General features: G+C 46.8%; 2 protein-coding genes and 1 long non-coding RNA gene across 4 annotated transcripts; 1 reads left to right on the top strand and 2 right to left on the bottom strand.

The window, feature by feature from the left end:
• Window positions 1-634: 634 nt before the first annotated feature.
• cnstb (consortin, connexin sorting protein b) lies at window positions 635-7,837 on the bottom strand. Of its 2 annotated transcripts, none has more exons than XM_057017677.1 (11): window positions 7,695-7,837; window positions 6,001-6,319; window positions 5,328-5,437; window positions 4,744-4,774; window positions 4,323-4,409; window positions 4,125-4,236; window positions 3,094-3,115; window positions 2,945-3,014; window positions 2,613-2,860; window positions 1,751-1,895; window positions 635-1,675 (listed from the first exon to the last, which is right to left on the bottom strand). In XM_057017677.1, exons 2-11 carry the CDS (start codon window positions 6,080-6,082, stop codon window positions 1,467-1,469), a joined length of 1,116 nt encoding a protein of 371 aa, XP_056873657.1. In that variant the 5' UTR covers window positions 6,083-6,319; window positions 7,695-7,837; the 3' UTR covers window positions 635-1,466. The 2 variants fall into 2 exon arrangements, with proteins under 2 accessions (XP_056873657.1, XP_056873656.1); XM_057017676.1 differs by having other exon boundaries at window positions 2,613-2,869; window positions 7,695-7,833.
• Window positions 7,837-10,124, top strand: LOC130516564 (uncharacterized). The gene is made up of 2 exons (XR_008947519.1): window positions 7,837-8,618; window positions 8,844-10,124. It is a non-coding gene; the product is annotated as an uncharacterized LOC130516564 (long non-coding RNA).
• Window positions 9,879-24,009, bottom strand: LOC130516559 (kinesin-like protein KIF26B). The gene is made up of 12 exons (XM_057017673.1): window positions 23,746-24,009; window positions 23,227-23,556; window positions 20,543-21,004; window positions 18,424-18,545; window positions 18,166-18,337; window positions 16,289-16,498; window positions 15,854-15,947; window positions 14,511-14,782; window positions 14,073-14,250; window positions 13,774-13,912; window positions 13,375-13,534; window positions 9,879-13,285 (listed from the first exon to the last, which is right to left on the bottom strand). Exons 1-12 carry the CDS (start codon window positions 23,797-23,799, stop codon window positions 10,187-10,189), a joined length of 5,292 nt encoding a protein of 1,763 aa, XP_056873653.1. The 5' UTR covers window positions 23,800-24,009; the 3' UTR covers window positions 9,879-10,186.
• Between the last annotated feature and the right edge of the window lie 586 nt (window positions 24,010-24,595).

Below are 24,595 nucleotides of genomic sequence, written 5' to 3'. Positions count from 1 at the left end.
ACAACTGTCGAAAAAGTGCTTTGGCTCAGCAGAAACCCGTGTGATGCTAGGCGAGGTTACGGTCAACCCTGAAGGTGACCTCATATCGCCCCCTGCTGTTCGGGAAAAGAACAGTGCTCAGCATGAAGGTTTCGTACATTTATAGCATTTGCGCTCTTTAGCGGGTCATTTCCTGTTCTGAGGCATGATGGAAACGATGAAGCCCCCGTGAATCTCACCTCAAAAGTAACGCGCGCAGGTGCGCACACGCACGCTCCTATCAAAGGTATCGAATGACCTCTGCTGTCAGTCACAGTGTGAACGCGCCAAATATGTGAAACCGCGCCACCTGCTGGCCGTTTAAAGAACTCTGCCAAAATTATTCAAGAAAAAGATTAATCAAAAAGCATTTGAAAGTATTTAAATACTAATTGCTCCAACTAATTGGTCTTCCATATGCTTTTTATTTGTTGTTTCGTTCATTTATTATTGCTCCATCCACTAACTGTAGCAAGTGTCGCACTGACATCTAGTGGCGAGGTCTCGGTATTACAACACCTATTTGTGGTTGGTGGGGAAAAAAATCATGCAGATTCAAGTTTGACCGAGCATTCAATAAAGAAGTCAAAATAAATAAAAACAGATACATAGTCACTTCGTTCATATAGTTTTGTATTTTTTGACCAGTGACAAAACAGGATTCATCACTTTCAAAACTAGATAGAACAGGACGAGCCTTTGAAAAATAAAATCTAGAAAAACATCAAGTTTAAGGTAAAGTGTGAAAGAGGTAAATTCTGATAAATAAATTTCATTGTCTTTGTTTCAGTAAAACACTGAGTTGCATTTTCCAGACAGGAAACACATCAGTCAGATGAAAAACAGACAAAAAATAAACAGATTTCCAAATGATATTGTAGCGCCTTGTTTTCAGTATCATAAAAACCCACATTTCTCTTCATTGTTTACATAGTTGCGATAACGAAAAGGAGCATGAGATGTGAGGTAAACAAACTGGCCAAGCTGGCAAAGTCCACAGATTCTAAACTGGCCAGTTCCATCTGTGCTGCGTCTGACAAACACGTGCAGCCCTGCAGGAGACTCAAACCCCAGAGGACAAAACAGCGACAGATAACGTTCAGAAGACGTCGAGATATCCTGCCAGCTACGAGAACAGAACACAAACATCAAAAATAAAAACAACAGAACAAAAAAATGTCTCGAGGAAAAGATACAGGTGCAGCTACGACTGCTGAGGTGACTGACAGTCCCAACATGATCATCAGGATTTAAACGCTCTGGTGGTATTACAACCACCTGCAGTTGTAATTTGCAAAAAAACATTTAAATGCATGAAAAAGGGGGGGGGGGGATTTTAAGGTGGCGGGCAGGAGCACCAGTCATACACTTCAAATCCAGTAGAGGGCGCTGTGCTCTGTGCTCTGCAGAAGGTTACAATATCGTAAGCGTGCGTCAGAGCGCAGCGTTTACGTGGGCAGGGGTAACCAGCGTCTGAGGCCAGCCAGGAAGCCTCGTACGTTTGCAATGTAGAAGTCAGCGTTGTGCGTGAAGTCAGTGCAAATGCTGGAGTAGCTCCCCACCAGGGTGCAGTAGAGGGCGGTGCCACCGATGCTAATCACCACGGTAACCAGGCAGAGCAGCAGCAGGATGAGGCAGGAGTCGCCACCGACCTCATCTGGAAGCAAAACACGGACGCATGTTGAGGACGGGCTCCCTCTACTGGTGAGAACACGAACTGCGGCTTCAGTACCTGGTTCAGCGCCATCTTCTGGCTCACTGAAGCGAACTTTACGCTTGGAGTTCTGTTTGGACACGTTGATGCTCGGCGGCGGTAAACCATCCAGAGACGCTCGCCGCCTCTTCAGAATGGAGACCAGGCCATCGGGGGAGGAGCTCTGAGACGACATTTCCCAGGTTAGCTCCACTTTCAACATTCATTTTATGTTAATCCAAATGTAACGTAATGCAGACTGAATCTCTCCAATGTGGCGAAACGACGTACAGACATTTTACAAGTGAATATTTCTAATAGTCACACATGTTGGAGTTGCATGGAGGGGCCAGTAGGGGGCGGTAAATAATGAGAGTTGCCCTTCTGCAGAAAATCTTTTGACCTGATTATAATTTCTGCACAGAGCAGAGAGCAGGAGCGGCTCGGCCATATGTCGATTCCTGGAGTGGAGTCATCTGTCAAGCCACATCCGCCGCCATCATTTACAGGTCAATTATGTGCTGAGGTCAGCAGGTCGCCACAGTGCAGATTATAGCATTTAATCTGAACATAAGCACCTTTGGTTTAGATGTGACAGATTTGAGGCAGCAAAGACGCCGCCGCAGCAGCGTGTGAGCGCATAAATTACTGCTAAAATGAAGAAAAACTGGAGCTGAAGTGACTCAAACACTTCGGTTAAAAAGAAAAAGCAGCCTTCGGCACCCCCCATCCCAGCAACATCGATGAGAACTTTACGGGTGTTTGAGCTGGGTTCTTATCCCACCCAGACCCACCAATGGGTGAAGGCACAGCTGAAAATGTGGGCGGAGCAACACCAGGAAGCTGGGAACGATCTCAGGTCATTCTGAGGTGGTGAGCTATCTCATCGGTACCAACTCACCCCCTCCTTGACGGACAGCTTGGCCAGGTCCTTGTCAGAAGCCTGGGGGACTCCTGTCGGCCACTCCACCTCCACCTCCTCTTCCTCCGGTGTCTCCTGCCCTTCCTTACACATCTGTTCTTCTCCTGCCTCTTCCTCCTCCTCCTCCTCCGCCTCTGCCTCCCCCTCACCTTCAGACGACTGTGACGGTTCTGACTCTGAGCTTTGTTGTTGGTCTCCGCTCTGGTTTACGGCTTCCAGCCTGTCGTCTGAAAACACTGAACCTTGATTACTGATCATTACTGAAGACACCGACCGCTAGCATTAGCGCCAAGTAGCATCTGCAAGTTCACCTTCATCATGCTGGAACTGTAGGGGCTCATTCTGGTCCTGAATGTCCTTCAGCGCCGTGTTCAAGGTGTTCTGCTCGAGCAAACACAGGCTATTAATAGTAATAAGCAGGGAACAACGTTTATTCCTCTATTTAAAGGAAACGTCGTACCTGCTCCACATTGACGGACGGCCTGTGAAGTTTCAAAGGCAGAAACAGAAAGAAGCAGAATCGTGACTGACAGTTCCGAGAGGAAAACGGCATTTTCTTTTATTTGTATTTAAGTCTTTTGCGGCTGTTAGCTGCAGGCTAAGAAGGTTACATCTGGTATGTAGACCAGAGGAATTTGTCTGCATTTGCAGGAAATCATCATAATCCTGCAGAAACCTTTGCTGCCCCGTCAGAACTATTGATTTCCTCAGACCAGTCCCAGTGTGTCTGCGTCCTCGAAGCGCCTTCAGGCGTCCTGAAGCAACACGGACGCTCAAAGGTTTGAGTCTGAGGAGGAGGACGGTTATTTACATGGACTAAGAGGGGATCTGAGCTACGTTGTTCCTGTGTTTGTATCTGTTCTGAGGTAAAGTTCAACCTCTCGTGGTGGTGAGTTCCAGCTTGTTTCCACCACTGAGACTCGTGGCCCAGAAAATGACCTAGCTTTCAGCTAACTAGCATATTCTACAAGCACACTTACGCAACATGAGCTACATGAACCCAATAATCGGACAATCCTGAGGTTCTAGAACATTAAATATGTTTCTTTTTGACAGGACAGCACATCTACTGTTTAATCGTCCCGTGACATCACTGAGAGCGTAAATAGCCTCGAGCGCAATGCTCGATCCCGCTTGAGAAGCCACCTCACCATCGTCCAGGTAGAAATTCGCTACAGCCCGGAACCAAAATGCTTAATTTGTACTTTTGTACCATCAAACTTGGGAAACCGGGATGATCCCAGGTGACACCACAGGGAGTAGAACCCATCACATTTCTCACTTCAGAGGTCAACCAGACACGCCCAACCGCAAAGAGGCGTTGCCATAGAAACAGGAACTGCTGGAGGGGTACTGCAAATGACCCATCGGGCCTCAGGAACCCCTCGGGCAGAGCAGGAACCTGTAGCAGCAGAGCTTAAATTCCTGGAATCCTCAACCAAACCAAGCGTAAAACGTGAGCTGGTTGTTGAGCTTGAGCTCAGCGGGTACCTGAGGTGAGTCCTGCAGATCTGGCTGAGCGTCTCCATGTGCTTCTGACTGAAGCCGTCAGACTCAGCAGGAGAACCGCCCTCACACGTCTTCTTCTCTCTCCACTGGCTCTCTGGGAACACAGAGCGCACATGTGCATGAACATCAACGCGTGCGCTCGACATTTATAACGGCGATGCTGCCAAGGTGCAACAGTACCCCAGTTCTCCTGCAGGGCGGCGATGTTGGACAGCAGGCGTTCATGGTAGAGCTTCTCCAGCTGCAGGAACTGGATGGCCCACTGGTCTGGTGGGGTTGGCAGTTAAAGACTCCCACTCAGAACCACGGTAAGAATCTCTCCTCCATGAGTATCAGACCTTCACACTTTCTCCCCGAGGACACAAACACACCCAACATCCTAACTGGGAGGCAGACCCACAGCGGTCGCCAAGGCAACGGCAAAAACACAACTGGAGGAAACCATCCCGCTGGGAGCCCTCAGGGCTTTGAGCCAAAGTATGGACAACACCCAGAGACTGGAAACAACAATACTGGGAGATACTGGGACATTCAGACGTGTAAAGTTCATGCAGCTGTCAGTGTTAGATGGTAAAAACATAAAGGACACATAGTAGGATACAGTCTTCTCTGGCCAGGTAGGTCTCTGCAATCTGAAAGCAAACAAAATGAAGACTAAATTCCACTTTAGCTTTAGATTCAGCTCCTGCCACCTACTGGTCCCTCTCAGAAACCTCTGCAGCTTATAACATCTGTCGCTACTCGCTAACATCTTCCAGCCTGCCACAGCATGTCAATATCTGCCTCTGGCTAACAGGGTGATACGACAAGAGGGTCCCCCCACATGAGCCTGGTCCTGCTCAGGGTTTCTTCCTGTTAAAACAGTTTTCCCTGCCACTCCCGTTGTTGTCAGCTAGCTTGGGCAGACGTGTGAGAGGGCTGAAGGATATGAAAGGTGTCTAAAAGCTTTTGTTTTTGATTCAAATTCTTTAATTGCTTCAAAGATGCTGGTCATGTGACAGCTAGCCATGCAGAGACAGTCACATGAACCCTCTCATGCTCAGGATTAGCGTGTCTGTTACCTCCTGCTCAAGGTGCAGCTTTAGCCTTTTTCAAAGATCAGGTGGTTTTCTGTTTCCTGCAGCTACGTGCAGAAATCTACCTGCTAGCATCACAAATCTCTGGAAAAGATCCACCTTTACACACCTGGTGCAGCGAGTGTGGCAGCAAAGTGGAGTCAACGTTGTCTCTGAGGGACTGCAGCGAGGCCAGCAGCTCCGGGCTCGGGGCTCCCGCTCCCTCCCTGGAGATGCTTCCTAGAAACAACACAAACATGATGGAATAAAAAAAATCCTCAATCAGCCCTCGTGGCGTTTGTCAACGTCAACAATCAGGCTAATGCTGTTTCTGTCTGCTAAATGGGTCTAATCCTAATCTCACCAACGAAGGAAACAACAGCAAAGTTAAAGCAAACTAACGATTAGGAGTCAGAATATTCCTCCGGCTGAACATCCCATAACAGACATCTTCTGGTCCTTCCCTGCGGATTAGGCACATCTGGAGTTTCCGCTCCAGACTGTTGGAATGGTGGATCAGGGACAGACGGATCTCCGCAGAATATGACACGAATTATGTTTGCGTGCTGAACGACAGCGCAAATCTGAATTTTCGTTTTTGAAAAAGCCACAAAAGAATCCCCTTAAAAATTCTCATTTCACTAAATTTGATCACAGAATTCTGGTGAACTCGTTTTCGGGCCGGAAGGCTTGTTTTTCCCTCCTCCTTTCAGCATTTCTTTAAACTCCATTTTCCTTTTCAGTCGTGTTTTATGCCGAGGAGCCGCGACGGCTCAGATCATCTGGATGAGTTCATATCTGACCTGCGACGGCGCCGCCCGCCTCGTCCTCTCGTGCGCTCCCAGCGTCGGGACCCTTTGGCGGGACGCTGCTCTTGTTTCCCATCGCCTCCGTCACTGCAGCGCTTTTATCCCACAACGTCTCCGGAGGCTCCTCTTCTCGGCGGGGGGCATGAAACACCGGCGGTGGCACACGTTCCTCGCGGCGATCCCTTGGAGAAGGACGACCGATGAAGGCTGGTGCAGAGGGAGGGGTGTCTGCAGGTGGACCTGATCATGTGATTTAATCCCTCCTGGGTGGGCGACAGAGGTTTTCCCTTCTGACTTAATTCTCCTGAAACGCCTGAAGAAAAGAGACTTGGATGTAAAAATCTAATGGAACGGCCGACATGTCGCTGACTGAAAGGGGGGTCTTTGTGTCCGAACTATGACACGGGCAGAGCAGAGCGCTCGCCAGGCCTCCGATGGAGAACAGCATAATGAGCAGTGGGGATGTTCCCTGTAGACAGTTGGAACTCTGTTCTAGCTGAAGATTAGCCCACAATGAAGTAGCTCTCATTTGGGATTTATCTAAATCGAGTCAAATTTTCCTCGTTAGCACCACGTTAGATGCTCGATGAGGCTGTTCCCAGCGCTGCCTGCACAAAATATTAGAACAGCTCAAGACTTTAATGCTCCGCGAGGCAGCACTTTAGCAGAATAACTTACACAGTGATGTTTAAATATTTTAAGTGGTCTGAATTGAGAGTGATCCATCTTGAGATGGAAAGGATGTACTCCATTTACATGCTAATGGTCCAGCCTCAAACCAGTACAGCGACTGGGAAATAGCCAAACCAGGGTTCATCTTTTGCCTTTATGTGCTTTTGTGTATGTTTTTCACCGTTGTCTCTCTCGCTGCAGGGCTAACGTGCTGCTTAATGTACTTCCGCCTCACGGAACTCACATTTTCAGGCTGAGCGGGCTGAGGCATGAAGGCGGCGCGGTTGTGTGTTCGCAGCCCATCGGTCACATGATCATTGTGGCTCCTCCAACACGGACATGTGACATAAATGTTGACCATCTCTGACACAGCCTTTTTTTTCTTACAGTATGAGTCAAAGTGAACTGGAAATTATTCATGTTCTTCTTGAAACATGGGTCACTTAAATGTTTCCAGTTGAATGTTAGATGTTGCTGTTGTGGAGCGTAGATGCTCGTGCACAACCGACATCATATCATGCAATAGGTGGTAACGCTCCTTATTTATTAAGGGGAAACGCAGGAGTGCTTAGTGGTAGCTATAGATCCGAGTCCCACAAATATTTCATATAATCCATAGTTATACTCTAAATGGACAGCAATTCCAGCTGAATCAGAGCAAAATTATTAAATTATTATTTAACACTTTTCTCAATGTGCCAATTTTATTATTTTACCTTTTCAAAACAGAGAAAAACATGATTATGACGTCCAGATGGAGCTCCATTGGCTGCAGTGGAAGATCAAAGCTTCCTGCTTTCATTTCCTGTCTTAGAAGTGAAATGAGAGTGCGTGCGTGCGTGCGCGCGTGCCCCCGCGAAGCTGACGCGCAGCGTTAATTAAATGTGCCCCCGCAGATTCTTGAAGGAACGATTGCTTGTTCCTGTATTCGGGGTCCGGATCAGCCGTCCGCAGGCTGCGCGTCCGTGTCAGATTATTGGACGGAACCAGCACGCGGGATGAAGAGCAGGACTCACCTCTGGATGATGACGATCCCAGCACCAGCAGTCACATCCTCGCGGAGCTCGTCCTGTCATCTGTCCGCCTCCGAGACTCCGTCTTGGTTCTTGTTTACCTCCCAATCCGGGCTATTTTTCCTGGCTATGAAGAGCGCGGCGGACAGCGACACCTTCAGGTCGCCCCGCGACACTGCTGCTGCGGCGAATCTGCGGTTACGTAACCGGCTGATGTGGTCACGTGACACGCGTTAAGACGTTAAAGGAAGGATTACCCTAAAATGATTTTTTTTTTGTAGAAAAAATAAAACATTTCTGTCACTCATGACAGAATTTATTATTTAGTTTTTTAAAAAGTTAAAATTTTTTACATCAACTTAAACATTTTCCGTATAATTCTGTGGGGGGAGAAAAGTCCCGTCATGATCACCATCATGATCACCCTCCTCATTGACTACGGATCATGGTCCATTTTCTCTAACTGGCTCAGTGGCTTCAGAACCACGAAGCTCTGAAAATCACTGAGACCAGAATCCATATTTTTAAATTCTGCTGCAGTTTATTGATCATCATCATCATCATCATCAATCCTTTGTCATCCTCATGGTTTCACAGCCATTTACAGGAATTGCTTCAGTATGGACAACAACAACCACAATTGAGGATTATTCTTCATAAACTGATCATTTATTAAGTCAGAATTGTAAGAAAAGAGTCAGAATTAGGAATTAGCAGTTCTGAATGGAAACATCATCTTATGTCATAATAATCACTCAAAGTTATGATCATGAATTGTGATCATCTTTTGCTGACGTGTCAGGTCTTCAACTGAGGTATCAACCTGGAAAGTCTTCCAAAAGCCAACTGCAGCAGAGCATCCAGGGATACATGAGCGGACGGTAAAGGATATTTTGGGAGGTTGTTGCGCTCCCGCCTGCTCCTCAGGTAACAATTTGGCCTCAGAGATTGTGAGGACGATGCTCTAAACCTGAACCACATGAGACCCTAAAAATGCACAGTGCTGCTCAACTCACTGCTTTAGTTTAAATCTTTCATGCATAACACTTTTAAAAGACAAATGGGAAACAAAAATGATTTCTTTCTGTGTATTTTCTTCTGTTATCAACACCTTGTGCTCCTTCCATCCTTCCTCTTTGTCCTTTGCTGTAGCATTGACCCAGTTTCCCCCTGTGAGGTCATTAAAATTGTATCAAATTTGCGGCGCCTGAAACTGGTGGAGGCGGGGGACGGTCTCCTGGGGCCAGACCGTCCAGCGCTGGGACATTACGTCACCATAGTGCAACAGCACAGCGCATAAGGTTATTTATTTATTTATTCTTCACTTATACAAACAACATCCTGATATTTTTATAATCTAACACAAATCAGTGCAAACCTACGCTGCTTCTATTGTTTGCAAAGATAAAAAATAGCTAATATCCATCACTTCTGATTCACTTTTTTGCTTAATAAGGTCGTTGTATTAGCCAGCAAGAGCTAATCCAGGTTAACATGTTGAATTTGACTCAGGTTTTGAACCTGATATTCCCCAAAACAGCTGATTTGATTTGTGAAGGTGGCAGCCATAAAGTTAACTTGGCTTATATTCAGAACGTCCAGACAATTCTTGCTAAAATACCTGCTAGCCTACAGACAAACCACTGAGCCATCGCCTGTTAGCCAGCACCGGCTCGATCCTGAATCCGCCGTACATCCTCTCTCTTGCAGATTTTGATCTCAAAGGTCTCTGGGATGTCCCGATCTGCTAAATGGCCTTGGTCATGTGGTGCTACGAGGAGCCTGAAGGCTAATGCTGCTCGTTTGTGGCTGCCATCTTCTTTAAAGTCAATATTTTCAAGTTGCCTCAGATTAACTGAGTTTGCAATTACAGGAAAACATGAAGGAAAATCCAAGCCGTGACGCTTCCATGAGGACTTAGATGAGTTTATCGTTTTCTTTATTCTTTATTTGATTTTGTGGACCTGGAGGTTCTCTGTGCATTAGCCAGCGTCTGTGGCCATCGAACTCGCAGCATTGGCTTCATATATTAATAATGAGACCTACACAATTAGGCTTTCAGTGGTGTGAGGGAAACTAGGTGTGTGTCATCTCCAATTATTGTCACATTAATATGTTATGTGGTCAAATTACAACCCAAAATGTATGATGCCGATCATTTATTTAAGAAATGAGGCACTGCAGATCTTTGCTCCACGTGAACCTCGTTTCCTTTAATTTACTCAACTTCACTGGTCCGGATTTACATGAAATATTCCATATGGATTTTCCAGATTACATATGATTCAACACTTTACATTGTTAGGATTGTATTTCGGACTTTAGAGCTTTGGAGCCTTACAAAAGTCTGTACACTCAAGTGTGTAATCATGCATGGATTCTAGAAAATGTACAAAAAGTGAAATACATTAAAACAGTTCAGTTACTCAAAAATGTTGGATTATCGTCTGAATGCCGAACGTATTTGTTTCCTTTAACATTTGGGACCATCTCATTCACAAGAAGCCAGTCTTTCCAGGTGATTTACCCGAGTGGCCTCGTCTCCGTGACGATCGGCTGCTGCGAGACAAACTAAGAAGAGAACCGCTCCTGTCGCTGGCGGAGTTGCGGACCGAGGCGCCGCTTCCGGTGGCTTCGCTGTCCCGGACCATGCTGTCGTAGCCGCTGCTCACCATGCTGTTCCTGCCGGAGAAATACAGGGACGTCTTCCCCATGGCCGGGGGTAAATCTCCACTCAGGACACTTGTGGTGTCACTTGCGTGCCCACTCGAGTGATCGGGCATACGTGGCGAGGTCAACCGGCTGTATGGCGAGGGAAGGGCGGCCATTTGGTCCAGTCCTCCTGAAATGGGGCTGCCGGGCCTGTCTTTAAGCAGGTCTGATATCCGGCCATTAACAAACCCCTGGATGGCAGATTTTGTAGATGAGCTCGTTGAGCTTTGACTTGGAGTCCGACTGATGGAGCGAAAAGAACGCGGGGGGGACGAGGAGAGAAAGGAGGAGGTCCGCTCAAAGCTGACAGATTTACTATCTGGGGAAAGACTGTCACTGCGGTTTACGGACTGCTGCACGCTTTTGCGAGTGAGGCTGAGGTTCTTGATGCTGGGGGCAGACAGCCGGCGGACTTTGGGCCCACAGGCCATCTTGAGTTTCCCCACAGCTGAGAGCTTGGGGTGGGCATGCTTAGCAGGCGGAGCTACAGCTTCGTCAAAGGGAAAGAAATGATAGCTCTGGTCAGATCGATTCTTTCTGGGGCTCCTACTTGCCCTTGGTAAAGTACAATCTCCTTCTTTAAGTCCTTTAAACCCCCCCTTAAAAGCCCCCTCAGTACTTTCTTTGGAGCTCCCCTTGGAGCTCATAGAAGTGCTACTACTGTCTCTACCCAGAGTTGGGAAGTCCCTGGGTGTTCTACCCAGGGAATTGCTCCGGGTGACCAGCTGCTCCAGTTTGACGTTGAACAGTCTGTCCTCGGTGGGCGACTTCAGCCTCCCGCTCACCTGGTTCACCCTCAGACTTGAGGTCTCACACAGAGTCTCAACACTCTTTCTGGAAAGCTTGCTGTTAACATGCTGTTTGTACTCTGCTCCGTGTTTCTGACTCGAGGAGACAAGGACGCTGTGGTTGGCTGGTGAGTGCTGCATTCGCTGCCGCCTCTTCAGAGTCACGTCTGGGCTGCATGGGGTGGATGATGTCACCCCCCTCAGCTCTCCAAGGCTGTCTGGCGTGTAACCGCCACGGTAGAAGTCCTGGTGGTTGGCATTGTGCCAGACTCTCGGTAAACTCCCTGCTTTAATGGAAGCGTAGGAGGTTTCCTGGCAACCAGGTGTAACACCGATTCTCTTGGGGTCATTCCTACCACGCCTGGAACACATTTCTACCTCCTCTGAGATTCTGGGGGGTTTACTGGGATTAACACGCTCCCTGTCTCTCGGGTGGCTATTGTCTGTGGCTCTTGGCCGCTTACCGCACACTTTTTCTACAGATTTGTCACTGAATCTCAAATCTCCCAACATCACCGAGTCATGACACGTTTGGCTCAACGGTGAATCACACACCTCAGGTGTTTTTGGCATCCTAACCCGTCCCTCAGGAGATTTTCCCTCCTCTTTTCCTTTGAGTTGCATCCCTCTTAGTCCAGATTGTGGCGTGAGTGAACCAAGAGAACTTTCTTTTTCTTCTGGCTCGTTCAACTCAAAGTCCACATCTGTGTTCATCAGCATAGGATTAATAAATGAGGGCAAGTACCTCTTTTCCCTCCTGGGGGGACAGTGGGGCTGTTCTGCCTTTGTTTCTTCAGACTGAGCCTGAATTGCAGAGCTTTTGTCTGTATCAGTGGAACCTGCTGCTACGGTTTCGTCACCAACATTGCTGATTATCCTGATGGGTTGAGTGCTGACTGAGCCCTGAACCTGTTCAAGTGACTGCACACCATCTCTGATACAGATAATGTTCCCTCCTGCCCTCCCTCTCTTCATTCCTCCACTGATGGTCACCTCTTCCACCATAGAGAAGACAAGTTCATCTTGACCTTTTAGGTCCAGGGGCTGCTGTACAGTCACTGTAATAGTGGCCTTCATTTCCTCAAGGACCTCTCTGGGCTTATTCATTAAAGCCTCCTCGAGGATGATACCAGTAGCAGCAGAGTGTGAGGCAGAGCAGGAGGAGGAGGGAGATATGGGGGAGCTCTTGCCAACTGGTGAGGATCTTTTGTCTGCTTTGTACCAGTCGGCAGCTCCAGGGCTCTCCTTTTTAGCTGGATTCTGATTTGCGAGGGAACTACCCTGAGAATTCACATCTGAGTTCTGAGAGTTTGAGTGAGCACTTTCATGTTTGTGCACCTCTGAGCAGCGAGTCCTGTGAAGCGTTTGATTCAGCAGATCCTCACCAGAACTGTTGGTGCTGCACTCCTCACAGTCGTACAGACCAGAATCCTCTCTTTGAAAACTGTCTCCGGGGAAGGCGCCATTATTTGGCTTTTCAGCAACGGAGGCCTGACTGCAGCCCACCCCCTGACTCAGTGAGGTCTGCTGTGTTTCTGAGGATGTCTGTCTGCCTTTTTCCTTCACCGGCTGTGATTCACCTGCTGCATTGTTTCCCAAAGGACCTTGGGAAGAAGACTTTAATGTGTCCATTGTTGTCTCGCTTCCAATACAGCCCAAACGCTCTTGAAGTTCAGCAAACGTGTCACATTTAAGACATTCTCTCCCCTTCGTATCTGTTTTACACGCTTCGATGTTCCCTTGAACATTTTCCTCGTTCTTCCGCTCTCCTTGCAGCTGCGGGATTCTCAGGAGCTCCTGGAGAAGAGCTGTGAACTCCGGGTCATCCATGTCGGCCTTGTTAGGATGCAGAGACGGTATGATGGGGACAAACTCGGGTTGTGCCAGCCTCGAAGTTGTTCTGGACTGGACCAAACCCTCCGAGTCCAGTTGGATGACCGTATCGCAGGACTGGTCACTGCTGGAGCTGCGCAAGCTGAAATGGGGGATATCTACATCAACTTCTTCGGTGGAGTGGAATGCCCGCAGAGACAGAGGCCCTCGCCTATAATCTTTAGTCAAGCTCCTTGCAGAAGGGGAGCATGAAGTGGACTGCTGTTAGGAGAAGATGTGTCACAAGAATAAGCCATTAGTGGTTCGCTCTTTTTCTCAGCCCAAGACGCTACTTTAGGTAGCTTTGTTACCTTTGTTCGTTTTTGTGTTCTACGGATACGAGAAGCCATCTGGATAGTGGAGAGGGTCTCTTGAAGGTGTGACAGGGAATCGGTAACCTCTGCCACTACTGTGGTATGACAGTTTACGCGGCCCAGGGAATCTCGAAGGAGCATACCCAGTTTACTGCCCCTATGGGAAATACAAACAAAGGAAAACAGAGCACAAACATCTGAGTTCTTTGAGTGTCCATTTGAAGGAACTGGCCAACTAGCCATCATCATCAGTAGGAACTATGGAGCGGCCTAAGGCAGCTCAACAGCAGGGCCTCAACTATGTTTCAAAAACCATGAGGTACGGTAGTTTCCTCAGCATCAAGACGTCTTGTGCAACATGTTTATAGTTAATTCTCTCTTCTGTTCCATTCTTACTTGTTGGGGATGGTTCTGTGTCCACTCAGAAGCGAGACGACGGTCGAGCCCAGTTCAGAATATGGAAGCTTGTTTTTGCTCATTCCTCTGATTCCACTACAGACATCGATCATGGTCAGCTTAGTGGGGCCACGCAAGCCTGTGGGTTTCAGACAGAAGGAGTTTAGACGTACTAATTAAATTTTACACCTCCTCATTCAAGAGCTGTGAATTTAGGCATAGCTGGAAAATAATTTATGGGGGAGGGAGGGAGAACGAAGGGACCTGCTGCATCTTGTAATTTAATAATTGATCACAACCTTTGCCGATAGTGCTGCTCTCTGCACGCGGGGGCTGGATGTGGAGGGTGAAGAACATAATGGAGCTGTCAGACAAGTAAGTAATGAAGTCACTGTGCCGACGTGCTGCTATAGCCGAGTCCAGGAGCGACGCCGCTCTCTCGGCGGTCGGCGCCTTCACCCGGTTATGGTTCCGCAGCTGTAAGGATAGAAAAACAGCAGCTCATTGGTTTGATCAGTGGACAATAAGGTTTTTAGTGGCCTAAACGTTTAGAACAGCTTTAAAGTAACACCTCAAATTAAGTCTTTCATATATTTCCAGTGAGGCGCAGCCAGAAGGTTGTGAGTTATCAGCAGCAAAGATCAAAGCCAACTGGGCAGCGAAGACTCATCTGGATTGTATTTTTCATTAGTCAGAAGGAGCTCAATTATTCATAATAAAAAATGTTTTTCCTCTACCTGAATCCCATAAACAGGGTCTTCTTGGATTTTAATGTGAGCCTTTGGGCTGTCATGGATGCTGCCTAACGATGGGGCCACTTCTCCCAGCAGATCCCTCAGTGTGTCCTCCTCCCCACAGCACAGCTCCAGTGCAGATACCGACACTGTCAGGTCGGTCCAGGTCTTCTCCCGTCGCCGCTCGATGGCAGCGTAGAGCCAGGAGATGGCGCACGGAATCAGCCCGAGCTTCTGGACGCTTTCGCCACTCCCCACCATGCTGGACCAGGAGCCTGAGGAGAAGCACACAGCACACAAATACATGCAGGTCAGCTACAAACGAGGCAGATTATTAATTGAATAAAAGGTGCCGGCACAACATCTTGAGCTCCCTCTGGTGGTGGGCTGCATTATAAGTCATAAACCCCACTTCTTGTGCATTTTAGTGAGGAATTATAGCATGTTTAAATATCTTCCGCAGCGTCAACAATGGAAATCTGCAATTTTCAGTGTTCCTCCCCAGCTAGAGTGCTAGCTTACTAGAGTCCTAAATTCACCAAAAAAAACAAGTCCAATTTTACAGAAACACACCCACAAACACATATAAATTCTATTATGGCCCAGTGCCACACTGTGAGTGCACTTTTGCCCCACATTGGTTTTGGATTATAGGCCTGTTTTACCTTCCCTTAAACTATAATTGAATGAGGATAGGAGAATTGGTTTACTCGAATTAAGGGCCAAGCAGCCTGCCGTTATTCAGAAAGAAGAGTATTCTGTGCAGGAGATTGATATCCCCTGGCTGCAGGCCACATGCCGTTTGCATCGGCCAAGTAATTCAATCAGATTTACGGACAGTGGCATCACATTGAAAAAAGCAGCTCCAAGGAGAGCCCGTCCTTACTCTCCGTGTGTGTGTGTGTGTGTGTGTGTGCGTGTGTGCGCGTGTGTGTGTGAGACAAATCTTTTAAACCTTTTTACCGATGTTAAGCGGTCCATCTTTCTAATAGCAACTATTTGTCCCCATTCTTCTGCAGTCCCCTCTAAGAGTAATACAGGCAGGACGGTTCTATATGGACTGAATGTTTCTCATTTTATTTTCCTTCATTATTCTCTTTGCTCTCTTTTAAAAGCTATCAAAAATAAAAATGCATGTCTTTAGCTGTAATCTCCATTATACACATTTATCTTTATAACTGATTCATACTCACATGTACGACCTGACATGTGAAGCATGAATGACTTTAAGTATGAGTGAATGATGGTGGGACCGGGCCAGCAAAATGGGGGGGGGGGGGTAAAAGCTTCCCACTCTCTTCTGAGGATTTTAACCCGTGGCCCCTTCGCAAGGATCAATTACTCACCTACATCAGTGCATCCCAAACCCAGAACACATCCATCGTTGCCGCTGAGCACGCAGCGGATGACATCACCCAAGACGCCTGCACACACCTCGGCCTGGTCGGTGAGAACAAAGGACAGCGAGCGTCTCATGATTCACCAGGAGCACGGCTGGTGAAACCAGAGTAGATGAGGGACGCGTACCGATCCCTCCCGGGCTCAGATACGGTACGCTCGTGGGGGGGAAAGTAATACAGGGACTCGATGTCCGACCAGTTTTCAGGTCACAGAGGAGCAGACAAAACCAGGCTAATGACAGAGGAGGAGTTAGTCATTCAAATAGTGCACATTGCAGCCTCACCACAGCTACATGTGTGGCCATTGCCTGAGATTAGCCTGCTAATAAATAAACAAATGAGCAATAACAGCATTAAAAAAAACCTCTGTATGAACCAAACCTGGCTTGTTTCTGGAGGATAGGCGCAGTCCAGACTGAAGCTCTTGTGAAGAATTTTGCCATCTCTGCCAAGTGTCATCGTAGCACGTTGGTGGTTTCTGCCAAATGTTTCCATTATGCTAACTCGCTTCTTGGATGAGTCGATCCTGAGAACCGGTGGCTGGCCTTGGCTATCTGACGACGCGGGGCTAACCCGCAGCACGACTTTTACCTGTTACGATGAAAGAGTTCTTTTAGATGCAGTTAACAGCTGAATCATAAATATCTTTTCAGCGGACAGGAATATAAATCAGAATAACTGTGGGAAACGTTTTTTCCCTGTGAGCTGAGAATAAAACGATGCATTTCTGTAGACCTGAGCCGAGTTAGCACATTCGCTACAAGCTAAATGATGTGTTTGTTGGTTTATGGGGCTTTATGGAGTGTTTAGGAAAATAAATTATTTTGCAAACTAAAAGAACTTGGATTTGCAGGTTGGGATGTGGCCTCCCGTCGAAGCACTTTGTTGCTATCATTGTTTCCAGCCGATGACTTTGTGCCCATTTGCTCATGTGGATTTTCCCCCTCTCGCTTCATGGCCATTAACCAATTTGTGGAAGTAAAAAAAAAAAACTTAAATTGAGATAAAAACACAGTGTTTTGGGGCTTTGCGAGACAGCGAGATGATTGAGTTACAAGTGAAATCAGACGTTCACTTGTGGCTGCGTAGGGATGCAGGCCGCCTGCTACATTTCCTCATGTCATGACATTAATTGCTTAATGCAGTTCTGTATGGGAAGCCTTTGGTTTGAGAAGGTTTAAGGTCTAAAATCAAATTATCTGCTGACACTGACAGCATTTAACAAGGCTCATACGTCTCTGTCTGAGCCAGGACGAGGCCGCGCTTGCCCTACAGTGTGCTCCATTATTGCTTATAAGCCAGTTATAACATCATCCTTAATCAGGATTCAGGTTTTCCAGACTGTAGGTAGTCACGTCATGAAAAACTGAATATGGTTTCATTGAAATTGTCCAGGACTGTTCAACAACACAATGACATCATCGACAGCTTGAAAACCTGAGATCTATATTCTGTCTGCCGTGTTTTTTTCCGCTCCGGCCTCATAATTTTTCTACCTTATGCAAGAAAAGGTTTCCCTAATGCTATCGAACACGTGTCAAACTCTATTCATGAGGGTTGAATTATTCAAAAGAGACTTTCACGCAAAAGAGGAAACCCTTTCTTTCAGATATAATCTGGCATGCACGTGTGCTGGGATCTGAGTGTTCACTGGCGCAGGCGTGACCAACAGCGGGGTCCATCCGAGCCCCCTCTCTGAAACTCTAGCCCGAGCCCAAGAGTGCATCTATCTGCAACATGGGGGGAAAGGATGGCAGCCATATTGATCTTCCCGGTTTCTCCCAGAGGAGGTGAACGCAGACAAGGGGAGGAACAAGATGGAGGCATTAGCTCCGCATTACATCATATCACCCAGAAGAAGGGATATAGGATCTCCTCCAAATTGACTGTGATCTCTTTAAACTGCAGCTAGAGTGGTCAAAAAAACACTTCCGAGGTTCTTGTTCGGTTCTTGTGATGAAGGTATGGACCTGTAAATGAATTTGGGCAGTATGGCAGACTGAGACTTTCAAACAGACTTTGAAGTGGAGCCTGGAATAAAACTAAAGTTTTAAGGTTTAATGAGACGTTGATGTGACAAATGATAATTTAGTCATTGAGCATTATCGTTCAATTCGACCACTAGAGGGCAATAAAGATGCTTCACGCTGTGGATCTAAATTTTCCCCCTTTTATTTCCCAGCACTACTAGTGGTTGCAAAATGTTGGTAAAATTCTAAAAGATATGCACGAATCTACAGGAATCTGACACCCGGTACCTTGCCAACATTTGGCGAGTCTTTGGTTCTAGTGGCAGCTTGCAGCAGGCAGGAGGGCACGGGTGGTGGGCTTTTCTGGATCAGCTCCCTGAAGCAGGTGGAGAGATGAGCAGAAGCTGAATCGGAAGCTTGGCCTTTTTTCCTCAGTGTCAGGTTGAGCTTCTCAGCAGCCCTACGGGGAAGAAAGGTGGTCGAATCAACCCAACAAAACCAGTTTTCTGATGCAGAGAGTTGCTGTATTAGCCTGGATGTAGTTACTTGGCTAGAAGGGACATAGCAGCTGTGTTAGCGATGTTCACCACCCTGGATATAGGAGGTATCTTCGAGCTAGTCTGCACAATCCCAGCATCACGGCTGCCCAGCACGGCAGCATCTGCAGCCTGCCAGGAAAGAAAGCTCATTATAAAAATCCAAATCTATAATTGTGCTCCTGCACCCACTCCAAAAGGGGCTATTATCACGGGACTTACACTTGGGACCAACAAACATGGGGTGCATCTGGCTAAGTAGGGCATCCAGGCCGGGAACACGGCGGGTTAAACAGAAACCATCAGATTACAGCTCTGGCTGCTGCGCGTGAGGTGAACAATAGTTTGTGACGGCTGCTCCAGTTGGAAACATGACTCACGAGCTAATAGGGCGCAGAAAAACATGCGCTTTCCGTCTGTGACATGCAGAGTCAAGCAAATATATAGAGCAGCGCCAACGGTGTCTTCTTTAAAAAAAAGAAAAAAGAAAAATAGCACTAAAAACTCGCTGTCCAGTGAGTCATGTTACAATTATTTTCTTTTAAATTTGTTTGCTTTAATATCAGAAGTGCCAGTAAAAACGAACGTATTTATGTCACGTCCCAACATTTGGCAAGGTTCTGCTCCGCTAATGCAGTTTGACTGTGTTGCAGAACCTCACTGGAGCCCTTCGAGTGGACGCATTTATAATCGAGCTCTTAATGCTTTCTCATCAAGGTCTCGGCCATTTTAGGCCAGGATAACGACGTTAGCTACGAGTTTTTTTCTTTTAATAATGTCTGACCATCAACTGCCAATTAGTGCCATAAGAGAACCACGTGAGCTGATGGAAACGACAGGGAGGGGACTAGTAAAAGGGGGGGTTAGTATGGATAATGTATAGGGCTGATGCTCCTCCTCTTGTCCTCTTCTTGACTCATATCTGCCGTCATGACCTTTTTTCGTCTTCTGCAATTTCTTCCTAGCCTCTTGTTTAGTCTCTTCAAATCACCGTTTTTCCTCCATCTCTTGCGTCCTTTCTAACGCCACGGACACTCGATTTGCCTCTTGGCGTCTTCTGCTTTTCGTGCACTTTCCATTTGCCCTTCTTTTGTGTCCTCACTCTGTATTGATCTGTGCTGGTCCAGCATAGATAATCCCTCATACAGTCTCTACAAAGATCGGTCCCATCTGAGTAGACGTTTCATTATTGTTCAATCAAATTACATGAGTCACTTAACAAAAACAGGTTAATTACTACACCGCTCTGTAGACACACCCCTTTTAGTGACTGCCACAGTGTGTTCTTTGTCTATCCCAGTGTGCTGATAATGTTCTAGTGCAAGAAATTACCATGAAACAATGGATCTTTCAATTCTGACACATTTAGGAAAACAACGGACAATTAATTCCAGCTGGCAACTGTTGATCGGCCTGCTGTCGCTAGCAGATTTGTATCATGTAGCTAATTAAACTCACGCTAGCATGACTTGGATGACAATGCGTTTTTGGGCTGAGTCGTTTTCAAACAGTAATGTTACTGTAAATATAGAAATCATTCACATAATTGCAATATTGTTTTGAGAGCGACGTGGAAAAACTAAATGTTTAGACAGGTGGTGAGTGGTCTACCTTTCTCTCAGAAAGTCCTTTAACCGTCCTTTAACTGATTAACTAATAAATGATTTTCCTAGAATTATTTATCTTGTATATATTTTTCTTGTATATATTTATCTTGTATAATATATTTAACTTGCACTGGTTTCCATCTGAATTGTCCTAAATCTCGTTCCGATTTTCTCGGGACCCTTGGAGAGACGTGCTCGTGTGCGGCGGCTTCCATCACAGTAATGCATATTTCACCACCTGCCCTGTTAAATATGACCCCCCCTCATATCGATCACATGTGCTTTTTGACTGTCTGCCTTTAAGAGGAGGGTAAATCATGACCCGATTCCATTCCATTAGCACAAGTACATTTAAACAGCGCGTGCAGCCCTGGGATACAAATAGGTTCCGATTAGGGACCATGAATCATTGCTTCTCTGACACACACCCGTAAAGATGTACTTTACTGATAAAGCACATTGGGGGGGGGTACTTGGGGATATGTTATGTGTGATTTAGATGGGAAAGGCTTTTAGGGGTACCTGATGGTGATGGTAGACAGCAACACCATCGCTGCCACATTTAGAGGCAACCAGCTGCTGTTGCTCCTCAACCCAGCGATCCATGTTGTAATTGGGCAGCTTGGGCCCCCTCCGTCTCAGGGTTTGAGGCGTCCTCTGGGGTGTCCTCGGGCTGTGCGGACTCTGGGTCCCACTGCGGGGTTGATGTGCCGCTGCCACAGCATCCCTCGGAGGCCTGTCTCCATACTTGGTGCAGTTTTGTCCCAGCAGAGTGGCCGTACTAAAGCCAGTCTCTGGATAAGGGTTAGCCAACGAGTGAGCCCTGCCGAGGGCCAAGTGGATCGCCTCCTGTTTGAGCAGCCCCAGGTTGACGTTGCAGGCTCCACATCGTCCCTGGTCCCGCTCTCTGTCCCTGGACTCGCCGGTGGACCAGCCGTGGACGCGAAGGTTGTCGTGAAGGAACCCAGGCAGGCTGCTGGAATCCTGCAAAATTCCCACCGACTGTCAAACATGAAGATCAAATCAAGGCAGCCGATAGGACAGCTCATAATTCTGCGTTGCTTAATTGAGTTTAAATCGTTGAATTTGCAGCTTTTCCACCTGCCTGTTTCCACTGGGGCTGCTTCCATTCTGATTAACGAAGCACATTTGCTGTTTGATTCCTAGCCTGAGACTTGCATGAACGATCACTAAGTGTATGGAATTGGAGTCATGGGAAGGTGCTGGAAGGCGGTCTTAGCACTTAGTGAAGTAATCATACGGTCAGTATTGATTGATTCTGCCCCGACATCTTTAAAAGTGCAGTAAGCAAAAAAATTAAAATCTGCTGCTTTAAAATCCACTTAAACATCGTAAATCTTTGTTCTTTATAACCAGCAGAAACCTCTGCAGGGTCTCACCATTTCCTGCAGGGCTGGTCACTCTTTAGGTGGCATAATTACTATTAGCAAGTGAAATAAACAGCAGCTTCCAGGCGTTTCCTGATTATCACGCTGCGTCTGATCGTATCATCTCGCTGATTCGTGTCTGTCAATTTCCGCTGACGCAAATGTTCTTGCTGAGGCCTCAAGGAGGCAAATCGAGCTACAGTCCAACAGAGCTTGGGTCCATCCACTCATCCTGGACGCGGCCGTGACCTAAATTCTCCCACAGGAGCAGGAGCGTTTGATGCTTATGTGTACGTGGGATAATTAAAACAGCGCGTCTTTGGCGGAAGCTGCAGTGTCCCGGTGTGGGGTTGAGTGTTCTGCACACGCCAGCACCAAGCTCCACTGCTCTACTGTCATTAAATCTCGCTCGGATCAATAAAACCTGCTGTCCTATCGCGTTTCTTCTCCGCCATGTCTCTGGCCACAACATATGAGCATCTGCTCCTAACTGCCTGCGGTTTCTCCAAAAACAACAACAACAAAAAAAAACATGCTTAGCTGGGCTCCATTCCACTTAGGAGGGGGCAAATAAAAATAGTCCTGCCTCCACGGAGATGACACGTGAAAGTCGGAGATGAAATATTCATGCCCATTTGAAACCACTCGTGCGAGAACGGCATGGGGTTTTCTCCGTCTCCGTGCGTTTTGATGGATGTCGGTGGTGACAAATGTACAGATGGAGGGGCCGCACTGTAAAGCCTGTGGGCCCACATTAATATTAAGATGTTTACACATGCCGGGACTTGAGAAACGTCTTAAAAGACTCTACACTTGGGATTTTCTTTTTTTGTTTTACTCACGCTCGCCTTGTGTGACCAACAAACCAAACCTAGACCCTTTTCATTTACAATGAAAGCAAAGATTTAAGAAGCGAGAATGATCCATTGGTTGTTTCTGTGCTACTTGGCTAAGATTCGAGTCCTGCAGTCATCTGCAGGCTGGATCGGCTACCTAAGCTGCATGACATCATACCGGCGTGGCAACGATCGCCCATTAAATCTGGATCTCTTTCTTTTTCCAGAAGACGCCATTTTCAAGGCCCTAACTCTTGCTCATGCTTGTCTGGCTACATCTCAAGGTGAACAATTGCATGAGCTCATCTTTGAATGCGCATGGCGTCAAAATAAAAGCATGATTTGGATACTTGATTGTACCTTTACTAGGTTTGAGTCCCAGTTTTTTCCCCAGTAATCTGTACACGGTCCAGTCCAGGGCAGCATGACATGGCCCAGCAGGACTGGTGTAGCTCGACTCTTTAACGCTGAACCTTTGGCTGGTTTCAGGGCATAAGGGCCCAAAAAGGAGGCGCAAACAAATTATTTTGGTATTAATTATTAAAATTGTGAGGTAAAACCTTGCTGTTCCGTTGCATATTAGGCTAGTCAACACCTAAACTTATTTTAAATTGAATTTTACATCATTTATGGATTTGTAGTATCCTGGTTGCTTCTCCAGCCCGAGATTCAATATCAGAAAACACATTAGAAGATATCAAAGAAAGAAGAAAATATTGATAGAGCTGTTTACTAGTTGATGCCTGAGCTTCAGTTTCTGCTACATCATTACATCATTATGTCTTATATTTCTGTGGTCAGCAATGATATTTTGCCCGTGTACGTTTCCTGTTGCAATAAACCCACCAGAACACACACTGTTGAGAGGAAGAGGGATTTGTTTAAGCCCGTGTGACTTCCAACATTAATATTCTCCCCCGTGTTAATGGTGCTCCAACTGGGCTCACTGGTCCTCGCTGCGGTCCGCTGAAAGCTCACTGACCTTGCAGGAGAAGTGGTGGTGCACAGCCAGGCTCAGCGCTTGTTTCTTCAGAGCAACAAGGGTTGCGGAGCACTTCTCACAGCACCCAACTTTCCTGTCGGGTCTCGCCAGGCTCGGACTGACCGACATGCTGCTCCTGCATGCGGGGGCCACGGCGCTCCTGATGCGCTCCCCGAGACTTCCAGGCAGGGACTTGTATGACGGGACGGCGTCCGCTCTCTGGCACATATTCCGGTGCGGGTCGCCTGTGGAGCCACCCTCCGGAGCGAGGCGCGCCGAGGGGTAGAGGAGTTTCCTGTCCGTCTCACGGTGTTGCTGCACTTCCGAGCTCTGAGAAACACACCATGAATAGGGTGTATGTTCGCGGCAGCAACGGGAAATTAGATGCCAACCGACGTGGACAACTGTAACCACACCCAAATGTTTTAGCGCCCCAATGAGATAAGGTGGAAATCTGCACAAACTCGGCGTCTTTCAAGTGCGAACAGATTCTTTTCATAATGAACCATCCCGACTTACCCAGTCCGTTACTCTGGCTGGAAATCTGTCTCCTCTTCCAGTCAGAGATGACATGACAACTTGTTAATATTTAAAAAGATATCCGAACAAAGGCGCGCTGCACTTTTATTTGCTTTGGCCGGGTCTCCATGGATGCGATGCCAAAATATCTCAGTTATGACAGGACTGAGTTAAAAAATGAAAAAGAACGAGGCTGGAGAGGTGTGCTGCCGCGGAGCTTTGGGGTGATGAGCCTGGAGACGGAGCGGCTGTGCGCACTGAGCGCTTCATGCTTTACTTGGTTATTTATGATGGGCGCCTCCTCGGGGAGGCAGCGAGGAGCAGGACGGGCTGTTGGACATTTGTTAATGGAATTAACTTAATGTGGCCTCTCAAAATTCTGATCATGTTCTCCCGTACACGTAAAATACTCTGCAGTTTCCTAATATGAGCAAAGACAAACGCAGATAAGATAGTTCAACCGTGTCTTTCCTTCTTTTTTACATTTAAAACAGCCCCTCAAATCTCTATATTCATTTTGATTTTTTTAAATTTAGTTTTTATTGACTTCATTTAATTTTAATTCATTAGAAGTGATAATTTAGAGCCTCACAGGCCAATAATCAGCATTGAATTTTGATTGATATTGAATATTTGGGGCTTTTATCAGAAGTGATGAATTTATAACCAATTTATTTTTAACAGTGCCACACATTTCCTAAAATAAAATGGTTTTGCTTTTCTGTGAGGAAAAATAGTCATAAAATTACGAAGGCATTTTAATGGATTTTTTGGAAAATGATAATGGGCCAAGAGCTAATTAAATTTTGATGATCTGGATTGTGGAGGGACTTTGACCTTATGGATTTTG

Source organism: Takifugu flavidus, chromosome 19 (assembly GCF_003711565.1).
Source record: "Takifugu flavidus isolate HTHZ2018 chromosome 19, ASM371156v2, whole genome shotgun sequence".
Taxonomy (NCBI): domain Eukaryota; kingdom Metazoa; phylum Chordata; class Actinopteri; order Tetraodontiformes; family Tetraodontidae; genus Takifugu; species Takifugu flavidus.
The sequence above is the reverse complement of the archived record's forward strand: the minus strand, read 5'-3'. Positions and strand labels throughout refer to the sequence as shown.